This window comes from Zingiber officinale, chromosome 2A, assembly GCF_018446385.1.
Source record: "Zingiber officinale cultivar Zhangliang chromosome 2A, Zo_v1.1, whole genome shotgun sequence".
Taxonomy (NCBI): Eukaryota; Viridiplantae; Streptophyta; class Magnoliopsida; order Zingiberales; family Zingiberaceae; genus Zingiber; species Zingiber officinale.
The window spans coordinates 78,284,142-78,303,291 of NC_055988.1; the positions used below are offsets into that span (position 1 = coordinate 78,284,142).

A 19,150-nucleotide genomic window follows, 5' to 3' on the forward strand; every position below is an offset into this window, starting at 1 on the left:
CTTTCTTTAATCCTCCCTTTTTCTTTTAATTGGTATTCTTTCTCTCCCACCCAATCCACCATGAGATCTCCATCACCAAATGCCTGTCAGTCCCTCTCAGGGGACCTACGCAGAGGCCTCCCTCAAGGCATGGAAAGCGCAAATCTTGTTTCCATAGTACTGAAAGGGACCCCCATCCTGCACCTTAAAAATAAGTGTGCCCACTAAAACTGGTTGAGATTTCGACACAGCTCCAATCTCCATACAAAGCATTTATTCTCGGTGCCTTGCAGGCAGCGCTATCACAAGTTCCTAACCGGATGAAAGAAAGCAATTACCAGCTTCCTGCACAAGAAAGACAAGTCAACTGACGGTGAGGGGGCAGGGCAGCCTATTTGTATAGCATTTTCTGGGTTATCTAATCCAGACAGAGACAAAGGGATTTGATAAGAGCCTGAACCAACCCCCGAGAAAAAGGGGCAGAAGAAATCTTCTGCACAGGACAACTTGGATCATCTCGGCCTTGTCCGTCCTCATCACCCTCCACCTGCCCATCTATCAGACTCTTCACTAGTTTCTACTTTATTCGGGTGCAGTAGTACACTAGTACTGTGGCAGCAATACGACTAGGTCACTGGGGAGATTTAATAATGTTTGGTGCAAAGGCCAGCCGATAAAGATAAAGGTCCCTTCTTTGTCATGGTCGACCAAGCCAAAACATAAAAGCAAGCGAACTTTGAAGGCAGCATAACAACAAATTTGTTTTGATGCATCGGTTAAATGAATCATGAGCGATATGCCATTTCAACCAAAGAAACATAAAATATGCATTGTGGACGAGTAATTGCGAGCAGGATAAGGATTGGAATGACTTGTGAAACGAACAAATCTTGAAAGAAACATGAAATTAAATACTGACCTAGCGTGCGAATCTCCCTTGGTTGGAGCAATTATGGTGCTGCAGGGTCGCGGTCATCTCTACTTCACCACCACGCCCCCACGCCCTCGTTTTGCCTTTCTTCTTCATGGCAATAATGGCGGTTGCAAACTGCAAGTTTTCCCGCCCACTGAGCCCCTGATTGAGTTTTCAATTCATTTGATTAAGTAAATATAACAGAAAGAAAGAAAAAAATATCAATTTTGGGGGATTTTCGATGGGAAAGTTGATATTACATCAAAATGTTGAAAGAACATTACAGAATTCACAAATGGGTCGACAAAAAGGAGAGATGGCAGAGGAAATAGGAAGCGGAAGGAAGATATTAACAAAGAACAGGCGCCGGAAGGAACTGCCAGAACACCAAAATAAAGAAACCAGAAATGGCAGCAACCGCAGCAGGGGGCGGTTCATCGGCAAACAAAGACTTCCAGGAAATTGTTCACGGTGGCGCCGCAGACCGGGCAGGCGGCGGCGCGGGATGCGCAGTCCTTGCAGAGGCAGAGGTGGCGACACGGCAGCGAGAGGATGCAGACGTCCGTCGCGCCGCACGTCGTGCACAATTTCGCACTCCCGGCATCGGCTGCAGGTGCCGCGGCGGTGCAGTCCTCTTCGTAGCAGCAGGAATGCGCGTCGTCTGCCGGGAACATGACGACACGATTGTTAAGGTCGCCGTGGTGCAGAGTTTGTTCCAGGCTCGATTGGAGGTTCCTCACGATGACTTCGCTGTTCTTGGCCATGTTGAACCAGAACTGGTTTTCCTCGGTTATCTGTCGCACCTTCTCCTCCAACTCTTCATTCCGGTGCTTAACGCTCAGCAACTCGGCTTCCTTCTCCATCAATCGCTTTGCAACTTGCTGCCGTAACACCGACTGAACAGTTCGAGAATGTCTATCGAGCATCTCCACCAATTCGTTCTGCATCCTCTCGTTCTGCAATAGTTACAAGTTAATCATTAGCACTCAGAAACCGCAAACATCGAACAACAAAAAAACTAGCAGATCAAAGTACCTGAAAGCAAAGGAATGCATTAATTTCCTGATTCTGTTGAAACAGAACAGCAACGAGATCGCGAGCAGAAGACGAGACAGGCGGCAAAGGTAACCCATGACGCCCACTGGTTGAAGTTGTGCCGGACTTCGGCAATCGACTATGAGGAAGAATCCCGGGTACTGCTCCAGGAGCCTTCACCGAGGAGGTATCCGCACCGGGGAAAGGGAAAACCGGCGAAGTTGTCACGTGATTTCGGCCGGACGGCTCCAAATTTCCGCAAACCGAGGCATTGCAGCCGAGATCGCTCCGCCATTCGCCCAACATCGTTGGGTCGATCCAGAATTCTTGCGGCGGTTGCTGCTGCTTGCCTGCATCGTCTAAAACGTAGATACCATCACTGATTGCACAACCCAACAATTCGACCACAGCAGGCGCTCACTCACCGATGCCAAGAATCCCCCCGCGTCGCAGAAGATTTCCAGGATCTTGTTGCGGCATCTGGAGCTCATCCACCCCCCCTAAACGAACCAAAAAATGGATTCATCAGAAATCAGATCCACACAGCGCCACAAACCCCAGATCGAGACACAACAGAGCTCCAAAGAAAGCGCTCCGCGAGCAACAGATCCATTCAAAGCCAAAACCAAAGAAGAAACACCGATCACTCACCGATTCCCAAAATCGGAGGAGAAGCCCACGGCGTGCACCGCCATTGCCGCCCGATCCAAAACCCTCCGCTCTTCGTCCCAAGCCACAGAGCGCACAAGCTGGCGTGACGCTTCAGCCGCTTCCCCCTCTCACCGCCCTCCTATATATAGACCGTGAAACGAACCGAGAATGGAGGTTCCCACGTAGGACAGCTAAGAAAAAAAAAAAAGAAGTCTCTCGGCGTGGGTTAATTCTTTTTCCTTTTTGCCTTTTTTCCTTTATTAGGCCGGTTTAATTGGGTCAAGTAAAGTAAATCCGTAAACCGCAATTGGCATAGCTTTGCCATTTCCGTGTCGGTCTACTTGTCATAGAGTTAAACCGCGGGAACAAACGGTCAACATCGGCCAAATATGCAGACCGGCTCCTATCATAGGCATAGGATGTAAATGAATCAAATTATTTATGAATTATTTTAAATTTAATTTGATAAAAATTTATTTAAATTTGTTTAATGAAATTTATTAAAATAAATAAATTAAGTTCAAATTTCATAATATTCAATTCGTTAATTCATGAATATATTAGTTAAATTCATAAATTAATTTTTTTCTAAATATATAATTTAATTTTTAATTAATATTTAAATTTATAATTTATACTTATTAATCTAGTTTAGGTTTGATAAAAGTTTGAATAATCTTGTAAGATATGAATATATTCGTTAAATAAAATTTAAACTTGGCTCGATTATAAATAAATTAAACTCAAATATTTAAGAGTTCAGCTCGACTCGATTCAACTATATTTCTAAATATTAGTCTATTTGTGTAGAATTTACACGTGCCACTCTAATTTCTAATTATTAAAATTGTCAAAACAAAAAACATCTTCTACATTTAAAAATTTTTTAAAAAAAATCTACCATAAATTTTGTTCATCAAAAATATCTTTATTCAAACGTTATTATAGCTATTACCAAACTATAGCAAATAAGAACTGCTACAACGTCTTTTTAATTCAACTTAATTAAAAATATTATATATAAAAAATAATTTATCAGCTTAGCTCATATTCTTTAAATTCGACAAATTTCAGTTTAGAAATAATAAATCATTTTAAATTATTTAATTATTATTTGATGACTACCATAATAATTGTGACTGTAGGGAGTATTTAAAAAAGATTATTATTTTGAAATTATTGAGAAGTTAAAATATAAAGGGTTTGGAAATAGAAAAAAAATAATACAAAATAAAGTTAGAATGTTTAATAAATAATTATTTCTAAACTTAAATTTTAGTTAGATGAGAATAATTTCTGTAAACTATATAAATTAATCTTTTTTATCATCTAAATATAATTTTAATACACGTTTATGTAATTATTATTATATTTTAAATATTATATCAAAAAAAATTATAATGAAAATATATAAAAAATAAAAAAATGATAAAATTTATATAAATACACAAATATATATATATATAATTCTAGAAATATAAATTCAATAAAAATATAAAATATTATTTAAAAAATAAATATCGTAAAAGTGTGGTAGTAATTATGTAAAATGATAAATTTATTAAGAAAATAAATATCAATTTTTAATTTTAGATTATAAATAAAAAATTTAAAAAAATAGAAGTAAGAAGAATATCAAATTCTTGTTCCTACATACACTCAAAAATGATTCTAAATAGCTAGAATACACCGTCAAATACTCCTTGAATGACAATTGCGCTACTAAGGCAGTTTTTAAAGAGATTTTAAACATATTTAATTTATTTAAATCAAATTTACTGATTAAATTGTTTTTAAAATATTTTTTATATGTTTAAATTATAATTATAGTTATTTTGTAGTCCAAGAAAAAATGTTTATATTATTTTATTCAAAAGGAAAAAAATTTGATATTTTAATAATTAGTTCGTCCTTTTTATTTTTTTTATTGGATGAATTATTATGTCAAAAGACGAATACGCTCACCCCCAGCGCTTCCGCCAATCCGTCCCAGGACCAACATGAAGGAGGTAAATCACGGGCGACTACTAACCTTTGGAATAGTGACTAGCACATAAGAGAGGTATTTATCTCAGCTTTGTGTGTTGATTTATGGTCCTAAAAGATTTAGTTGGGATACAATTAAAGACGCGCATTAAAAAAATATGGAAAAAATTATAAATTTCAAAGAAGGTAAGATATGTTCATTAGCATGAGATATTTTAGGTAGAGTTTAAAAATAAAGTCATGAGGACTTATTAGGCTCGTATCATTGTAGAGATATATGAATATTCCTTCGATCACAACAAATGATATCAGAGTCATGGTCCATATCAGATGTTATATAAGATGGTGTTGAACGAAGCCGGGGGTGGCCCAGGTCAAGGTAATCAGATGTAGATGTTCGCGGGGAAGGCCCATGACAGGTCAGGATGACCGGATACTCGCAGGGTGACCTGGAGTAGGTCAAGATGACCGGATGCAGATACTTACGGAGAAGGCACAGGGTAATCGGATGTTTGCGGGGAGACCTAGAGTCTATTGAATGATTGGATGCTCACGGCGAGACCTGATATCTGTTAGAATGATCGGATGCTCATAGAGAGGCCTGAAGCAAGTTAGAATGACTAGATGCTTATGGGGAAGACCTGGAGCATGTCAAAGTGACAGGATGCTCGCGGGGATACCTAGAGCAGGTGAGTGTCTTCGGATGCTCATAGGGAGGCCGGAGCAAGTCAAAGTCATTAGATGCTCATGGGGAGACCGGGAACAAGTCAGAGTGCCCAAATGCTCACAGAGAGATCCGGAATAGGTCAGGTGACTGAATGTTCATTGAGGGGAGGGGGTTTGGAACAAGTCAGAATGATCGGATACTCGTAGAGAGGTCTAAAGCAGGTCAGGGTGACAAGATGTTCGTACGGACCTGATGCTCAAGGGGAGACATGAATCAGATCTAGATGACCGGATGCTCGTAGAAAAATTCGGAGCATGTCAAGATGATCAGATTCACACAGGCTCACCCCCAGCGAGACCATGCATCATGGGCAGCTGCTTAATGTATCTAAACCAATAATACACACAGGAAATAGAGTAGCCTTAATTATGCTGTGATGGTAAAAACATGGATTGATTTCTTAAGCAATATTGAATTAAAAGCAATACTATATATCGAAATAAAATCATACGATGTATTTCAAGATCTAGTTATCTATCATCTTGTAAGGTTAAAATTGAAATTGAATGCAATGGAAAACGAATAGCTGATTTGAATTAATAGCTAAAGTCATTATTTATCACTTGTTACGGGAGATATCTGACAATGTAGTGGAAGTCTCTTGGAGGGATGGGGTTGCAACTAGATTTCTTCTTGTTAAGAATATAATTAAAGTTTTATATTACAAAGATATGAAAAAAAATCATAGATTTAAAAATGATATAAAATATCTTTATTGATGTGAGATTTATCCCATAACATCTATCGTAAAAATTAAATATCCTATCGTAAAAATTAAATATCTGGATGTTATCTCTTATAAGTTTATACTTTGTAAATGAAAAAAAAAATGACTTTGGGAGTTTGACTCATGGGTGGGTGGCTCGCGAGGAGCGTGTGAGCTCGTAGCTAAATTATTGATAGGCTTGAACATATGACTAGGGAGGCTAACAGGCTCACAATTGATGGGCTCATGGCCGATTGGGTTTACATACGGAGAAAAAAATGATCAAGAACAAAATAATCATACTATAATATTAATTAAAGATAAAATATCAATGATATAGTTGGTCTTCGACCTTTCTACGTCAACAAGATGAGAATCCCAAGCTAACTCGATTTTCTTATTCAGTATTTATTAGGGGTGTAAATAAATTAAATTGTTCATGAATTATTCAAAGTTAATTTGATTCGATAAAAGTTCGTTTGAGTTCGTTTAATAAGACTCGTTAAGATAAATAAATCAAGCTCAAGTTTCACAATATTCGACTTATTAACTCATGAATATGTTCATTAAGTTCATGAATCAATTTTTAAATAAAAAAATTAATAATTTTGATATTGAATTTATAAATTTTATACTTTACTTATTAAACATATAGACAAATATATTAAAAATATATTAAATTTATGTATTAGAATAAAATTATAAATTTTAATAAGAATATTATTATTTTCTTAAATATATAATTTAATTTTTAATGAATATTTAAAATTATAATTTATATTTATTAAATTCATTTAATCTCGATAAAAGTTCGAATAAACTCGTGCGTCATGCATATATTCGTTAAATAAAATTCGAACCCGGCTCAATTATAAACAAATTAAATTCAAACATTTAAAAATTTAACTCAACTCGACTCGATTACACCCCTAATAATTATTATATATCTAGGTTACACTTGGCCGAATCAAATGGAGCTAAAGTGAGTTCCCGACTTGCTAACTTGCCGAGCTAGTCTGACCTCCCGCCGATTTATTGACCTGCTAAGCTAGCTTGACCTCCTGCCGACTTCTTGACTTGGAGTCGATCTAACCTATTGACCTTTTGACTTACCGTTAGTTTGACCTTCAATGAAACCTATGTAGGTGAAGACGTGAAGTTCTCTCCGTGAAGTGTCGCTTGGCCTTCTCGTCTATATAAGGTAGGGGAGGAGGCTATATATAGTATCTACTTTTACTCTGTTGTTTATAATTTCTTATTATACTATTTAGGGCTTTGTGACTTAGATATAGATAAGTCCTTTGATACGTATTATTTCTCGCATAATTAACCATGTAGAAAGTTACATCACAAGAAGAAAATTTTGACGTCATCACTCTTTAATACGAGATGAATTTCTACCGTCACGTTGAAACACGTTTTCTACTTCGGCATCAATAAATATTATTATCTCAAAAATTGAATATGTTCGTCCAGTACGTTTATCAATATGTCCTAAAATCAATACGGAGAAGAAAAATTATGAATAATTATTAGTCTTTGGAATAGTAACTAATACATAAAGAAAATATTTATCTTGACTTTATCAAGATTTAAATCACAGACCTCATTGTGACAACACCTCATATGTTAATCACTAGACCCATCCAAGGGAACAACATCAAATATTATGAACTATAATTAACACGTTTAATAAAGATACAATAAAAATGAAATAAAATATTATTTAATAATAATAATAATAATATTATTATTATTATGTTTTTATTATAATAATAATAATAATAATAATAATAATAATAATAATAATAATATAGGATGTAATGAGCAGACCCAGCAGGTGAGATGACAGTCAAAGTCAATGGAAGAGAATATCCTCCATTTGGCTTTGTCAGTCACCCAACATTAGGGCTCTTAGGTTCAACCCGACCGGAGTAACAATCGGGTGAGTAGTGGTCAACCAGCCCTTAAGTTGGTCAAGCATATGAACCTAGCTAGTACTCTAACCTAAACGATAACATGTCCAATCATTCAAATAGTCGACCGGGACTTTAAAGCGGTCGACCTTCCAGGACAGCCAGGATGTCCGAGTCATCTTGTAATCGACCAGCTATAGGTTTGGTTAGAGTATGGGTCGCCTTCCCCGAGGCTTGCATATCTTTCTATGCATGCCCGGCTGAATATAAGGCTGACTAGCTTTGAAATATTTATCCTCATATCACTATTCAGATGGATTTCCAACAAAATATAGGTTGTCAGATGATGAACGTGCAGAAAACATAGGGCATCATATTATTTCTCAAATGGATTTTTATATGACCAAGGCATTATACTATTCTCCGAACGAGGGTCTTAATGCTGTGTAGAACATAACCGAGCAGTTTAATGTCGAGACATGTATAAAGGTAGTCGTCCTTACTGTCTGACCAAGATACATATAGTATAATATATAACAGAGTAGACTATGCGGAATGTAATCGAGCCACTTAATAAAGGCAGTTGCAATTAAGAACCGGTCGAGAGATATTTAGCAGATAACATTCTAACAACCTATCAAAATAACACATATGTATCAGAAAATATTCTTTTGAAAATTTCTCCGGGGAGCATCATATCTCCCATCAGCATACCATTTATGACAACATATTCTCTCATCAACTTTAGCAATAACAGAAGCTATAAACAACAAAAAAGATATGCATGTGGCTAAAAGAAAAATTTTTCGAATAATTATTGCGTTTTGTCAAATAAACTCTGACACACTATGCCACCTCATAATTACGGAGGTTATGAGAGGAGGTATGTAAAAATATTTTTTTATTATAAAAACATTTTTTTCTAGTAACAATAAATTCATAATAATTAATATAACGATCAATTTTTTTTTGAAATATTTTCTAGCAAGAGAAAACATAATATTTTATCACAAAAATTTAAGATTTTCAAAAATTAATTTTAATTTTATAAATCTATTTTTTTTAGAAAATTTATAAAAAATAATATAAAGGTCAAAAAAAAAATTTAATTTTTTTTAATAATTTCATTTTTCATAGAAAAAAATTGGGTAAAAATATGAAAGAAGATATATGAAATAATTAATTTTATCCAACATGTTAATAATTCAAGAAAAATAAATCTAAGCATATGAAATTAATTTTAATAGGCTAACCATGATTTAGAAATTCAAAATAAATTTCTACCTACATAATTTATTAAAAAAAAATTCCAAAATGCTATCTTTTGGCATTTTTACAATTTGCCCCTCTGATTTCTAATATACTAAAAGTCCACTATAATGTCTGAAATCTCCTTTTGGAGTACACATGGTATTTTTCATGATTTTTATTTGTTCTTGCCGTTTATCATTTTCTTCTTTAATTTTGTAAAAGTGCTCTAATAGATATGTTGTTGCTAATTTTACTTTGAGATCAATATTATCCTTTTTTAATTTTACATATTTAAACCTTAACTTGTGAAAGGATCTAGATATTAATTTCATACCTGAATATAGCTGATTAGGAGGTAGAAGACATCTCATTTATCATGTCTGATTTGAAGCTGGACTCTCCCCCTTCATTGTTGTTGTCTTCTGAAGTTGTAGCTCCCCCTTCATTGATGTTTTCTTCCATGGTTGTTTTTGTCATCTAATTCTTGGTGATTGGCTATCACTGCTAGTACGACATATTCTTCTTTTTTGTGTTGGTGCAATCATGCCCTGGAAGTTTCAATGTGTTGACAATTATTTAAGTTTAAGTTAATACGTTGGAACTAACATGCATTGTGAGTTTGCAGGAGGAGTTTCTTGCAGGTCGGAAGACCAGATGCAAGAGAAGTCCAAGAAGGTCGAGGACTGGATTCTTGGTAAAAAGGTTTCTTGCAGGTCAGAAAACCAGATGCAAGAGAAGTCCGAGAAGGTCGGGGACCGGATTCTTGGCAAAAGAAGCTCCTGCAGGTCACAAGATTATATGTGTGTTAGGCTCACTATCAAAGATCGATTGGTGAATCGATTCAGACATGACTGTGAGGCAGAATGCCTTTGAATCGATCAGCCGATCGATTGAAGGTAAGTCAATCGATCGACCGATCGATCGGAAAGGATCTGCGCGAAGCACAGAACTCTTCTGAATCGATCAGCCGATCGATTCAAGGTATTGAATAGATCGGTTGATCGATCCGTGAACATTCTGTGCGAAGCACAGAATCATCCTGAATCGATCAACCGATCGATTCAAGGTATTGAATCGATCGGTCGATCGATCCGTGAACATTCTGTGCGAAGCACAGAATCATCCTGAATCGATCAACCGATCGATTCAAGGTATTGAATCGATCAGCCGATCCACAAAGCTGTGATTTTATGAGCAAGTGGCTGAATTGATTCAAACTCTGCCCCAATCGATCCAAGTCAAATAAAAGAATCTGCACCGTTGATCTTGACACGATGGCTTCCAACGGATACTTGTGAATCGATTGGGACATAATCTCAATCGATTCACGGCGACGGCAGTGTGAGAAACGACTAGTTTTCTTGATGTTTAAAACGCTGGAAGAAAGAGGAATAAGCACCGATTAGCGAAAAATACTGTTCTATTGCTCTGGTGTGAAGAATCCTTGAAGTGCTCAAGATCTCTCAAGCTTTGGAAGTTAAAGCTCTCAATCTCTCCAAGCTTTCAAATCTCACGCCACAAGGAAGAAGCTATTTCAAGTTTGTAAATCTCTTCTCTTCCTCATTGTAGTGAGTGTGAGCTATTTCCTTTTGGAGAGGAATTATTGTAAGTGTTGTAAGGTTTCTCCACCTTCGGTGTGATTCCGAGAAGGAGGATTTTTGGATAGTGGAAGTGTGGTGAGTGGCGTGGATCCTTGGACTAGTCACCTCCTTGAGGAGGTGGATACCAAGTAAATACCGGAGTTAGCATTGACTTCAAGTTTTCACTGTGCAAAATCAAAGATCAAGAAAACGAAGTGAGCCATTCACCCTCCCTCCTCTAGCTCAACCGATCCTAACATTTTGGACTTAGATGATTATGTTTCGTCCCATGTGACCATGAGGTTTTGTGTTTGGACTTGTTTGACCCTTTGTTTTTCAATCTTGGATAGTTGTTCTTTAAATGTCCCTCTTCGTTACAGTTATAGCATCTAATTTTTCTTTGACCTCATGGATATTTCTTGGCTTGTATCTTATTAAGCTTGTCGGATTTAAAGAACTTTTTGAACTTTCTTATCATGTACACTTCTTGATCTGCATCGAGGGACAACTCTGAATATAGTTCAACCTTCCTTGTGTTCAGGGTGATGTTGTTGCTCAGCTCCTTGTCCTTTCTTATACTTGCACATCTAGACTTATGTATTTCAAAAGTAGAAAATAAATTTTCTAAGTTACTTACTTCGAAGTCCTTGGAAATGTAATAGGCGCCTATTATCGACGTCCATTCGGGTGTTTTTAGGAATGCATTTAGAGTATATCTTATTGAATCCTGATTCGTTATCATTTCTCCGAGATTGTTGAGTCCAGTGATCAGTTCTTTGATTTTTGTGTTCAGTTGAGCCATCGTTTCACCCTTTTCCATTAGGAGGTTTGTTAGTTGATTCCGAAGCAGGTCCTGTTTCGCTAGCTTAGCCTCTGAGCTTCCTTCGTGCAACTCCAGGAACTTCTCCAGAGTTCTTTGGCTGACTCGTAGATTCCGATCCGATTGACTTGTTATGGTAGTAGAATGCTTAGTAGATGGAACTCTGCTTTGTCGTTGGCCACGAAGTCCATCTGTTACTTTTTGTTCCAGAGGAAATCCTCCATTTCTTTTCCATCCTTGTTCTTGGGTACTTCAAAACTATATTTAATAGTTAGAAGAATTTCAAAATCAATTTTCAAAAATACCTCCATACGACCCTTCCATAGCGCGAACTTTCCCTCGAACTTTGGAGAATGAATGCTTGATTCGGCCATCATTTTGTTGCTTTAGTTGATGGTTAGTCCTTCTAAAGTGTCTTGACTCTAATACCACTTATAGGTTTAGGTGAGGCCAGCTAGAGGGGGTGAATAACCCTGAAAATTAAGTTAGAAAAATCTCTTGCTATTTGAACTAAGCAAGGACACAACATTAATAAAAACAAATAATTAACATAAAAGAAATGACTTAAAAGTACAACCTAAAGAATTCTTAATTACAACCTGGTTGTTAATTCAATGCAGTTGAAAAGCTCACTAAAAATACTCCTAAGCTCTTGGATGCACTGAGCCCGTCGACTCACTTCTCGTGTCAACCTTCTCATTCGTCGCGTCTTCCGCTCGACTTCTTGTATTGCTAAGCTCTTGCACACTTAGACACAAGACATCAAAACATCATAGGACATAACTTAATTCGGTTGATTATATCAAAACTAATCTGAGGTACTTACACATTGTAGATCTCTGAACGAGTTTCGATTTGATATATTATGTATCATGCGGTTCAACCCGAATTAAAAATTATGACCTATCAAAGTTTAGAGTTTAACATTCACATTTAATAGCTACAAAACTGTAATTGTTACAACTGTGTTGCAACTACAATTTTGTAGATGCTATAATTGAGTTGCCATGTAGTTATTACATCTACGATTTCGTAACTGCTTTAACGTGAATGCTAAATTCTAAATTGTGAATGGTCATAATTTTTGACTCGAGTTGAATCCAGAATTTACAATATATGAAACTCATTCAAAGATCTACAACAGGTCATGAGATGAAACCCATAATTGTCTAATTTCATATTCAAAAACATCTTTAAAACTTTTCGAAGACTCGAAATAATTTTAGTTAAAAAAATATCTATATTGTAGCATCTATGATTTCTGAATTATTATATAATTATAATAGCTACAAAATTATAATTATTATTGTATACTCGAGATTCATAATTTAGGGGGAAAAATATAAGAAAAAGATTATAATAAGAATAATATAATAGAGGATAATTAAATTATAAGACGATAGGGTATTCTTTTAATAAAATATTAAAATGGAACGCCCTCTTTACTATTCTTAAAATAAAGCATGCCTGTTTTTACCCAATCTTAAAAAAAAAAAAAAAAAAAAAAAGGGCAGTTATCCACCTTCAAAATTAATCGAGCCTTCGAGCTACATGGATTACAGGTGAAACCGTGAAAGTGTCCGCGTCACATAGGTGGAAGAAGGAGGATAATCGAATGCACCGCTAAGACAAGAGCCTATCAGCTTTAACACGGCTGACTGCCCTAAATCTTAAACCCTAAAGCACAGAATTCTCACAAACAAACACAAGCAGAGTGGCAGCAAGAGCAGTGCGGTAGAGTGTAGACCCGGTCACGGAGGCAGCAGCGGGCTCAGGACACCTGCAATTTTTCTAATGCGATATCGCGAGGGGCTCAGAAAGTGCACGATCTTTTGTCTCTGAGAAAAGGGCAAAGCAGCGCGTGCAGCGCACCACCACCACCACCACTCGATCCGCTGCATCGAACAGGAGCGAGAGGGTCGCCAACAGTGGCAGCGCCCAGCGAGCCATCAACGCGTGTGTTACTGCGCCCTCGACAGTCTCCAGGTGCGCTCTCTGGCTGGAGACGAGCGGCGGCGGCAGCGGCGCGTTGCATTTTCGCCGGAACGTTACACAGGGAGACAATTCAATTTGATGGATTGTTGGGCGGTGATTGAAGAGCTAGCTTCGAACGGAGAGGAATGGTGCGGCGCCGTTGACCAGCTTGTTGCTGGCATTGATGGAGGAGATGAGCTTGGACGTTGACCGGGAAGTGGAGGTATATGACCGGAAGGCTCTCATTGGGCTGGGGAAGGCCAAGCCCCAGCTCCTGGTGCGGCGGCGAGGTGCGACGCCTGCTCTGCCCCCCGGGGTGGAGGCAGAGGTTCTGAGGCCGCCGTCGAAGTCTTCGTCGGGTGCTGCGGCAGCTGCGGAGAGCCAGTAGAACGACATCATTCCGAATCCGCCGAAGAGGCCACCGCACTTGACCCTCTCCTTCATCCTTGGACAGTGTGGGTCGCCGTCGGTGTCGATGTGGAGGGTGCTCTTGAGCTTGGCCTCGCGCTGGGACTCGACGCGGCGAAGCGTGCAGTCGCCGAGGCCGGTGGAGATGCGCTCCAAGAAGTCGCCGGAGAAGCTCCTGCTACCGCAGCCTACCGATCGGGATCTCACCACCTTCCGCCCGAATGAGGACGACGCCTGGACGCCGCTTGGGCTATCCTTTCCGCCGCCGTTTTGCCCCAGCTGGATGGGGGTCCCGTGTGTTGCTTCCAGCTTATCTAATGCAGGGGGCGGTGGCGGTGGCTGCTGCTTGGTGGGATCTCCGTCGCACACTCCGCCAGAAGAGGACGAGGTGGATCGACGCCTGTTAATGTTGCCGTTTGCCGCCGAAGAAGAGGTGGAAGCAGAAAAGACGGAAGAATGGTAGAGAAACGACCAGAAACTCTTCTTCCGAAGACTGTCTGCCACGGCGGCTGCGGTTTCTCCGTTACTGCGGCCACCGCCATCGCCGACCTGTGCGAGGGAGGATCCGATCCTTCTCGGCGCCACAGACTTGCTCCGTTTCAAACCCAATCTACCGCCATTCTTAGCCACTGCGACAGAAGCAGTAGCGCGGGTAGTTCCACCGGCGACCAACTTGCTGTCGCTCTTTTTATTCTCGATGTGTCCAGCTGCTAGAAAAGGAAACTTAGTTCCGCGGCCGGCAGCCGCACCGTCGCGCCCTACGACCCCGCCGCCGGCGAGGTCGGCGCGGGAGGCAGTAGGCGAGGAGGAGGAGGAGGAAGAAGTGGAAGGCGGATGCTGGAGGGGGAGGAAGTGGGTGGACTTGGAGGAGGAAACCAGCTTGCCCAGCTTTTCCTGGAGGCAGAAGGCGCACACCCCACCGGGGTTGCTCCGGTAAGGGTGGTCCAGGCACAGCATGCCGTCCCGTAAGTCCGCCGCCCTGTCGCCCATCGATCCTCGTCTCACCGTCGCGCCCGCACGCGCCGCTTCGAAACCGAGGAGACGATCAAGAGGAAGGTAGTTGGGGTGAGGGAGCGATTAATTATGTTTACAGCTTTGGCACTCGCGCCGCGACTGCAGCGGCACGTGGAGCCGAACATCAACCCGCAGTCATAAACCGTTAAAGAAAAAAACAAAAAACCTTTCATCGTCGGATTAAAACATCAAACCTTTCGAAATCTCTCGTATCATAAACTTCTCAAACGATATTTTTATAACCTTACTATCCATTTAGTTATTTTTATTTATAATTTTATTACTATATATAAAATTAATTTACGACCTCACTCTTTTAAAGAAATATCTTTATTATTTTTCATTAGCGATCTCACTTCTAAAGAAAATATAAATCGGTTTTAAAATTTTAAGATTGATTTATAAAAAAATTATAAATTCTATCCCTGTAGTAAGGGTGGGATTTATAATAAAGTTTATGACATAAAATCTCATATTATAATACTTTTAGCGTGCGTTTGGTTGAGGGTTATCCTTGATAAGATAATTTTAGTTATCCATCCAAGGTTATTAACAAAAACCTTATTTGATTTAGATAATCGATGATTCTCAAGTAATGTCTCATGTTTGACATGTCAGTAAAAGGGACATGCAACCAGGAATCGAAAAATCTCGGAAAACTAAGCTTTTTCTTAATTTCGGAATTATCGATTTTTTTTCCCAAAATACCCTCGGATAAAAGAAAAATGTGAAAAAAAGTAAAATGTAAAGAAAAAAAATGAAAAATATAAAAATAAAATAAAAAATTTAAAAAAATGTCAAATTTTTTTAAAAAATAAAAAATATTTAAAAATAATAAACAAAATGGTAAAAAAACTTTAAAAAATATAAAAAATTTAAAAAATAGAAAAAACATTAAAAAATTTAAAAAATACAAAAAAATAATAAAATAGAAAAACATTAAAAAAATACAAAAAAACATAAAATAAATAAAAAATAGGGAAAACAGAAAAAATTTAAAAAGCAAAAAATAATAAAAAATGTTAAAAAACATTAAAAATTTTAAAAATAGAAAAATGTAAAAAATCCTAAAAAATAAAAAAACTTAAAAATTTAAAAATAAATAAAAATTAAAAATATAAAATATAAAAAAAAACAAAATTAAAATATATATAAAAATTAAAAAAACATGAAAATATAGTAAAATTGAATAGAGTTTAAATTATTATTATTATTATTATTATTATTATTATTATTATTATTATGTATAGTTGGTTTTGTAACTAAGGGTAATATAGTAAAATACTAAACTAGGTTGTTCATTAAAACCTTCAAACAAATATATTTTTATTGTATTACCTATATTGAATCAAACAATATTTGATTATATTTTATTTCTCGTAATTTTGATTATGTGATTATTTGATAATCAAGATTATATATGATAATTTGAATCAAACACACTTTTAGTGGCAACGATGAGCTTTGGCAGTAGATTTGAAGTTTGACAGTGCGCTTGCCCAAACGCCTAGTTCGATCAATTTAATTTAACTGATTTTTTATTTTCACCTATATCTCGGATTGTGCGCCAGCCGAACCATGGGCACAGTGACTCGTCGTTGTTGTGGGGATGGCATAGGAGGAGCAGAAGGAGTTTGTGTTGAGTGTGGGTCGTAAGAATAAATTGGCAGAGAAATTGCGGTTGAATGGAGAAGAGAAGGGAAGAATAGAATGGTGCGGCGTATGCGGTTGCTGTTGTGATGGGAGAGACCGAGCCCGTGATCAGAAGGCAGCGATGGTACTGACATTCGCAGGCGTGAGCTATGTACTATTGGCAGAGGCTTCCACTTGCGTCTCGTTGACCATTTTACTTTCAGAATGCTTGGCCTCTTGGACGCTCTCGGTCTCCAAGTTGCTCGACCTTTTGAAGATTTCCATATTTTTTAAATTAAGATGGTAAATAAATTTAAATAAATATGTTCCGCTAATTATTATTATAAAATAATATTTATCAATAAAATTTTTATTAACCTATTAAATAAATAAATAAATTTTTAAAAATAAAATTATATTATTAAACTTAATAATCAATCAAATAAATTTAAAATATAAAATTTTCAAATAATCAAATAAATTTGAATCTAAAATTTGATAATTTTTAAATGAATAAGGCTCAAATTAAAACTAAATTTAAACTTAAAAAAAAAATTAAATCAAATTTGAATAATTATTTTAATAATTTGATTTGATTTGATTATCTTATAAAATAAATTTAAAAATTTAACTGGACTCATTTACTATTCTACACTTGAGCAACCCAAGCACTCACATAGGCATGCCATGTTTATTAAACCCTGAGCCCGGTTCTGACATAGCCAGATTTATACATGGCTCACCCCATTCAAACGCTTTAGGCCCCATTGACCACCCAAGGACTCACCTTTGCTATCGCCTAATATGTGCCCCACTTAGTAAAGTTCAAAAGTTGATCCGTTCATACTGTAGTGCAATGATGAAATATTTATAGTTCATTTTTACTTATGGTATACTATAGGCATTTTCTTCTGATCGAATAATAAATCTAAAATGTTGAGTTGTTGAGTTATTTATTATGAGTATTTATGGATTTACATGGATGGTCAATAAAAATTTTATACAGATCGAATCAATCATCCTAGGATTAATCGGTCCAAAGAATTATATATCGAGTGCTGACTATAAAAAAATGATTCATCGACATTAGTATTACACTAACCAACGCTATACTCAATTACACCTTACTCAATTACACCTCTCCCATCAACATTCATATTATATAAAAGAAGTAGACCTATCTTTGGACATTTTCTTATCGAAAAGGATTTTCTCTTTTTATTTATTTATAATTAATATTAGATATTTAACTTACGTTCATGTTCATTAATTCTGAGATGATCGATCCAATCTTATAAAGATTTTATATCAACTATCAAAATGAATCAGAAAATACTCGTAGTAAGTGACACATTATCTTAGATCAATCGTCTATTAAGATAAATTCATCCATTAATTTATCGAAACTAAGATTTACTCAAATATCTAAAAAACCCTTAGAAGACACTCGACTGTTCACCATTATTTCGTTAAGGAAAAGAACTTTATCAAACATCTTCAATGTCCTTTGATGCGTATTAATCTGCTTAGATTTATCTATAAGAGAGTGGATTAGCCATTGGTGACAATAGAAAACTTGGATACTGAAATTCAGAAACAAGTAAATGGTCAAACAAATCAAGCGTAGCTAAGCCAAGCTTCTTACCGCCGCATCTGCATTACAATTAGCAAAGTGTAGAAACTTTCAAGCAATGATTTGTCCTGGATAGGGATGAATAAAAATTTAGTTAAATTAAATAAATCAATTGCACCTAAATCAATTGAACCGATTAAATTTAAAATTCAATTCGATTAATTTGAAAGTTTAGTTTTTTTTTTAATTTATTTTTCAGTTAAATCGGTTTAATTTTGATTTTCAAATCTCCTATTCAATAAAAATCCTTAAATTCACTCGTCGCTTCTCATACGTCTCTTCTTCTCAACGCCTTCCTCGTGACTTCGACAACCCAAGCAGCCTGGCCGAAGGTGCGATGGGAGGATCTCGCTGGTGTCTTCTCTCTCGCCACTGGCGCTTCAATTTTTGCCCGACACTCTCACTGTCAGCTCTTTCGAGGCTTCAACAACCTAACCCGGACGCAATGCCAATGTTAGGACACTTCGGGAGATAGATTTGTTGCAGTGGAAAACTCGAAGCAATGTTAACACCTTTGTTTACTTGATATCCACCTCCTTGAGATGATTAATCCAAAAATTCACACAATACACACAACTCCATTATGAAGACATTCATTCTCGGAAATAATCTGAAGGTGGAGAGGGCTCGTAGAAGATCACAACAAGAAAATACAATAAGAAATGCAAACTATGTTACATAAGAATCGAAAACGATTGCAACTATTGTGGCAAAAGGCGAATACGCTCGCCCCCAACGCCTCCGCTAACCCGTCCCAGGGCCAACACGGAGGAGGTAAATCACGGACGGCTACTAGCCTTTGGAATAGTGACTAACACATAAAGGAGACATTTACCTCGGCTTTGCCGAGATTCGAACCCCAGACCTCATTATGGCAACACCTCATGTGCCAGCCACTAGACCCATCCGAGGGGACAAAAAAACT

At 37.1% G+C, this 19,150-nt stretch overlaps 2 protein-coding genes across 3 annotated transcripts; both read right to left on the reverse strand.

The window, feature by feature from the left end:
• Positions 1-1,257: 1,257 nt before the first annotated feature.
• Positions 1,258-2,702, reverse strand: LOC122039727 (BOI-related E3 ubiquitin-protein ligase 1-like). Of its 2 annotated transcripts, none has more exons than XM_042599193.1 (4): positions 2,579-2,702; positions 2,353-2,426; positions 1,928-2,277; positions 1,258-1,848 (listed from the first exon to the last, which is right to left on the reverse strand). In XM_042599193.1, exons 1-4 carry the CDS (start codon positions 2,620-2,622, stop codon positions 1,327-1,329), a joined length of 990 nt encoding a protein of 329 aa, XP_042455127.1. In that variant the 5' UTR covers positions 2,623-2,702; the 3' UTR covers positions 1,258-1,326. The 2 variants fall into 2 exon arrangements, with proteins under 2 accessions (XP_042455127.1, XP_042455125.1); XM_042599191.1 differs by having other exon boundaries at positions 1,928-2,286.
• A 10,377-nt stretch (positions 2,703-13,079) lies between these two features.
• LOC122041287 lies at positions 13,080-15,058 on the reverse strand. Its single transcript, XM_042600926.1, has one exon. The coding sequence runs from the start codon at positions 14,934-14,936 to the stop codon at positions 13,665-13,667; it is 1,272 nt and encodes a 423-aa protein (XP_042456860.1). The 5' UTR covers positions 14,937-15,058; the 3' UTR covers positions 13,080-13,664.
• Between the last annotated feature and the right edge of the window lie 4,092 nt (positions 15,059-19,150).

Bases quoted from the DNA above. Each gene is read 5' to 3' on its own strand.
- LOC122039727 (XM_042599191.1), bottom strand. From the start codon at position 2,622: ATGGCGGTGCACGCCGTGGGCTTCTCCTCCGATTTTGGGAATCG. The intron at 2,287-2,352 runs GTGAGTGAGCGC...TCTACGTTTTAG, and splicing joins CGGGGGGATTCTTGGCATCG to ACGATGCAGGCAAGCAGCAG. The intron at 1,849-1,927 runs GTACTTTGATCT...TAACTATTGCAG, and splicing joins ATGCATTCCTTTGCTTTCAG to AACGAGAGGATGCAGAACGA.
- LOC122041287 (XM_042600926.1), bottom strand. From the start codon at position 14,936: ATGGGCGACAGGGCGGCGGACTTACGGGACGGCATGCTGTGCCTGGAC.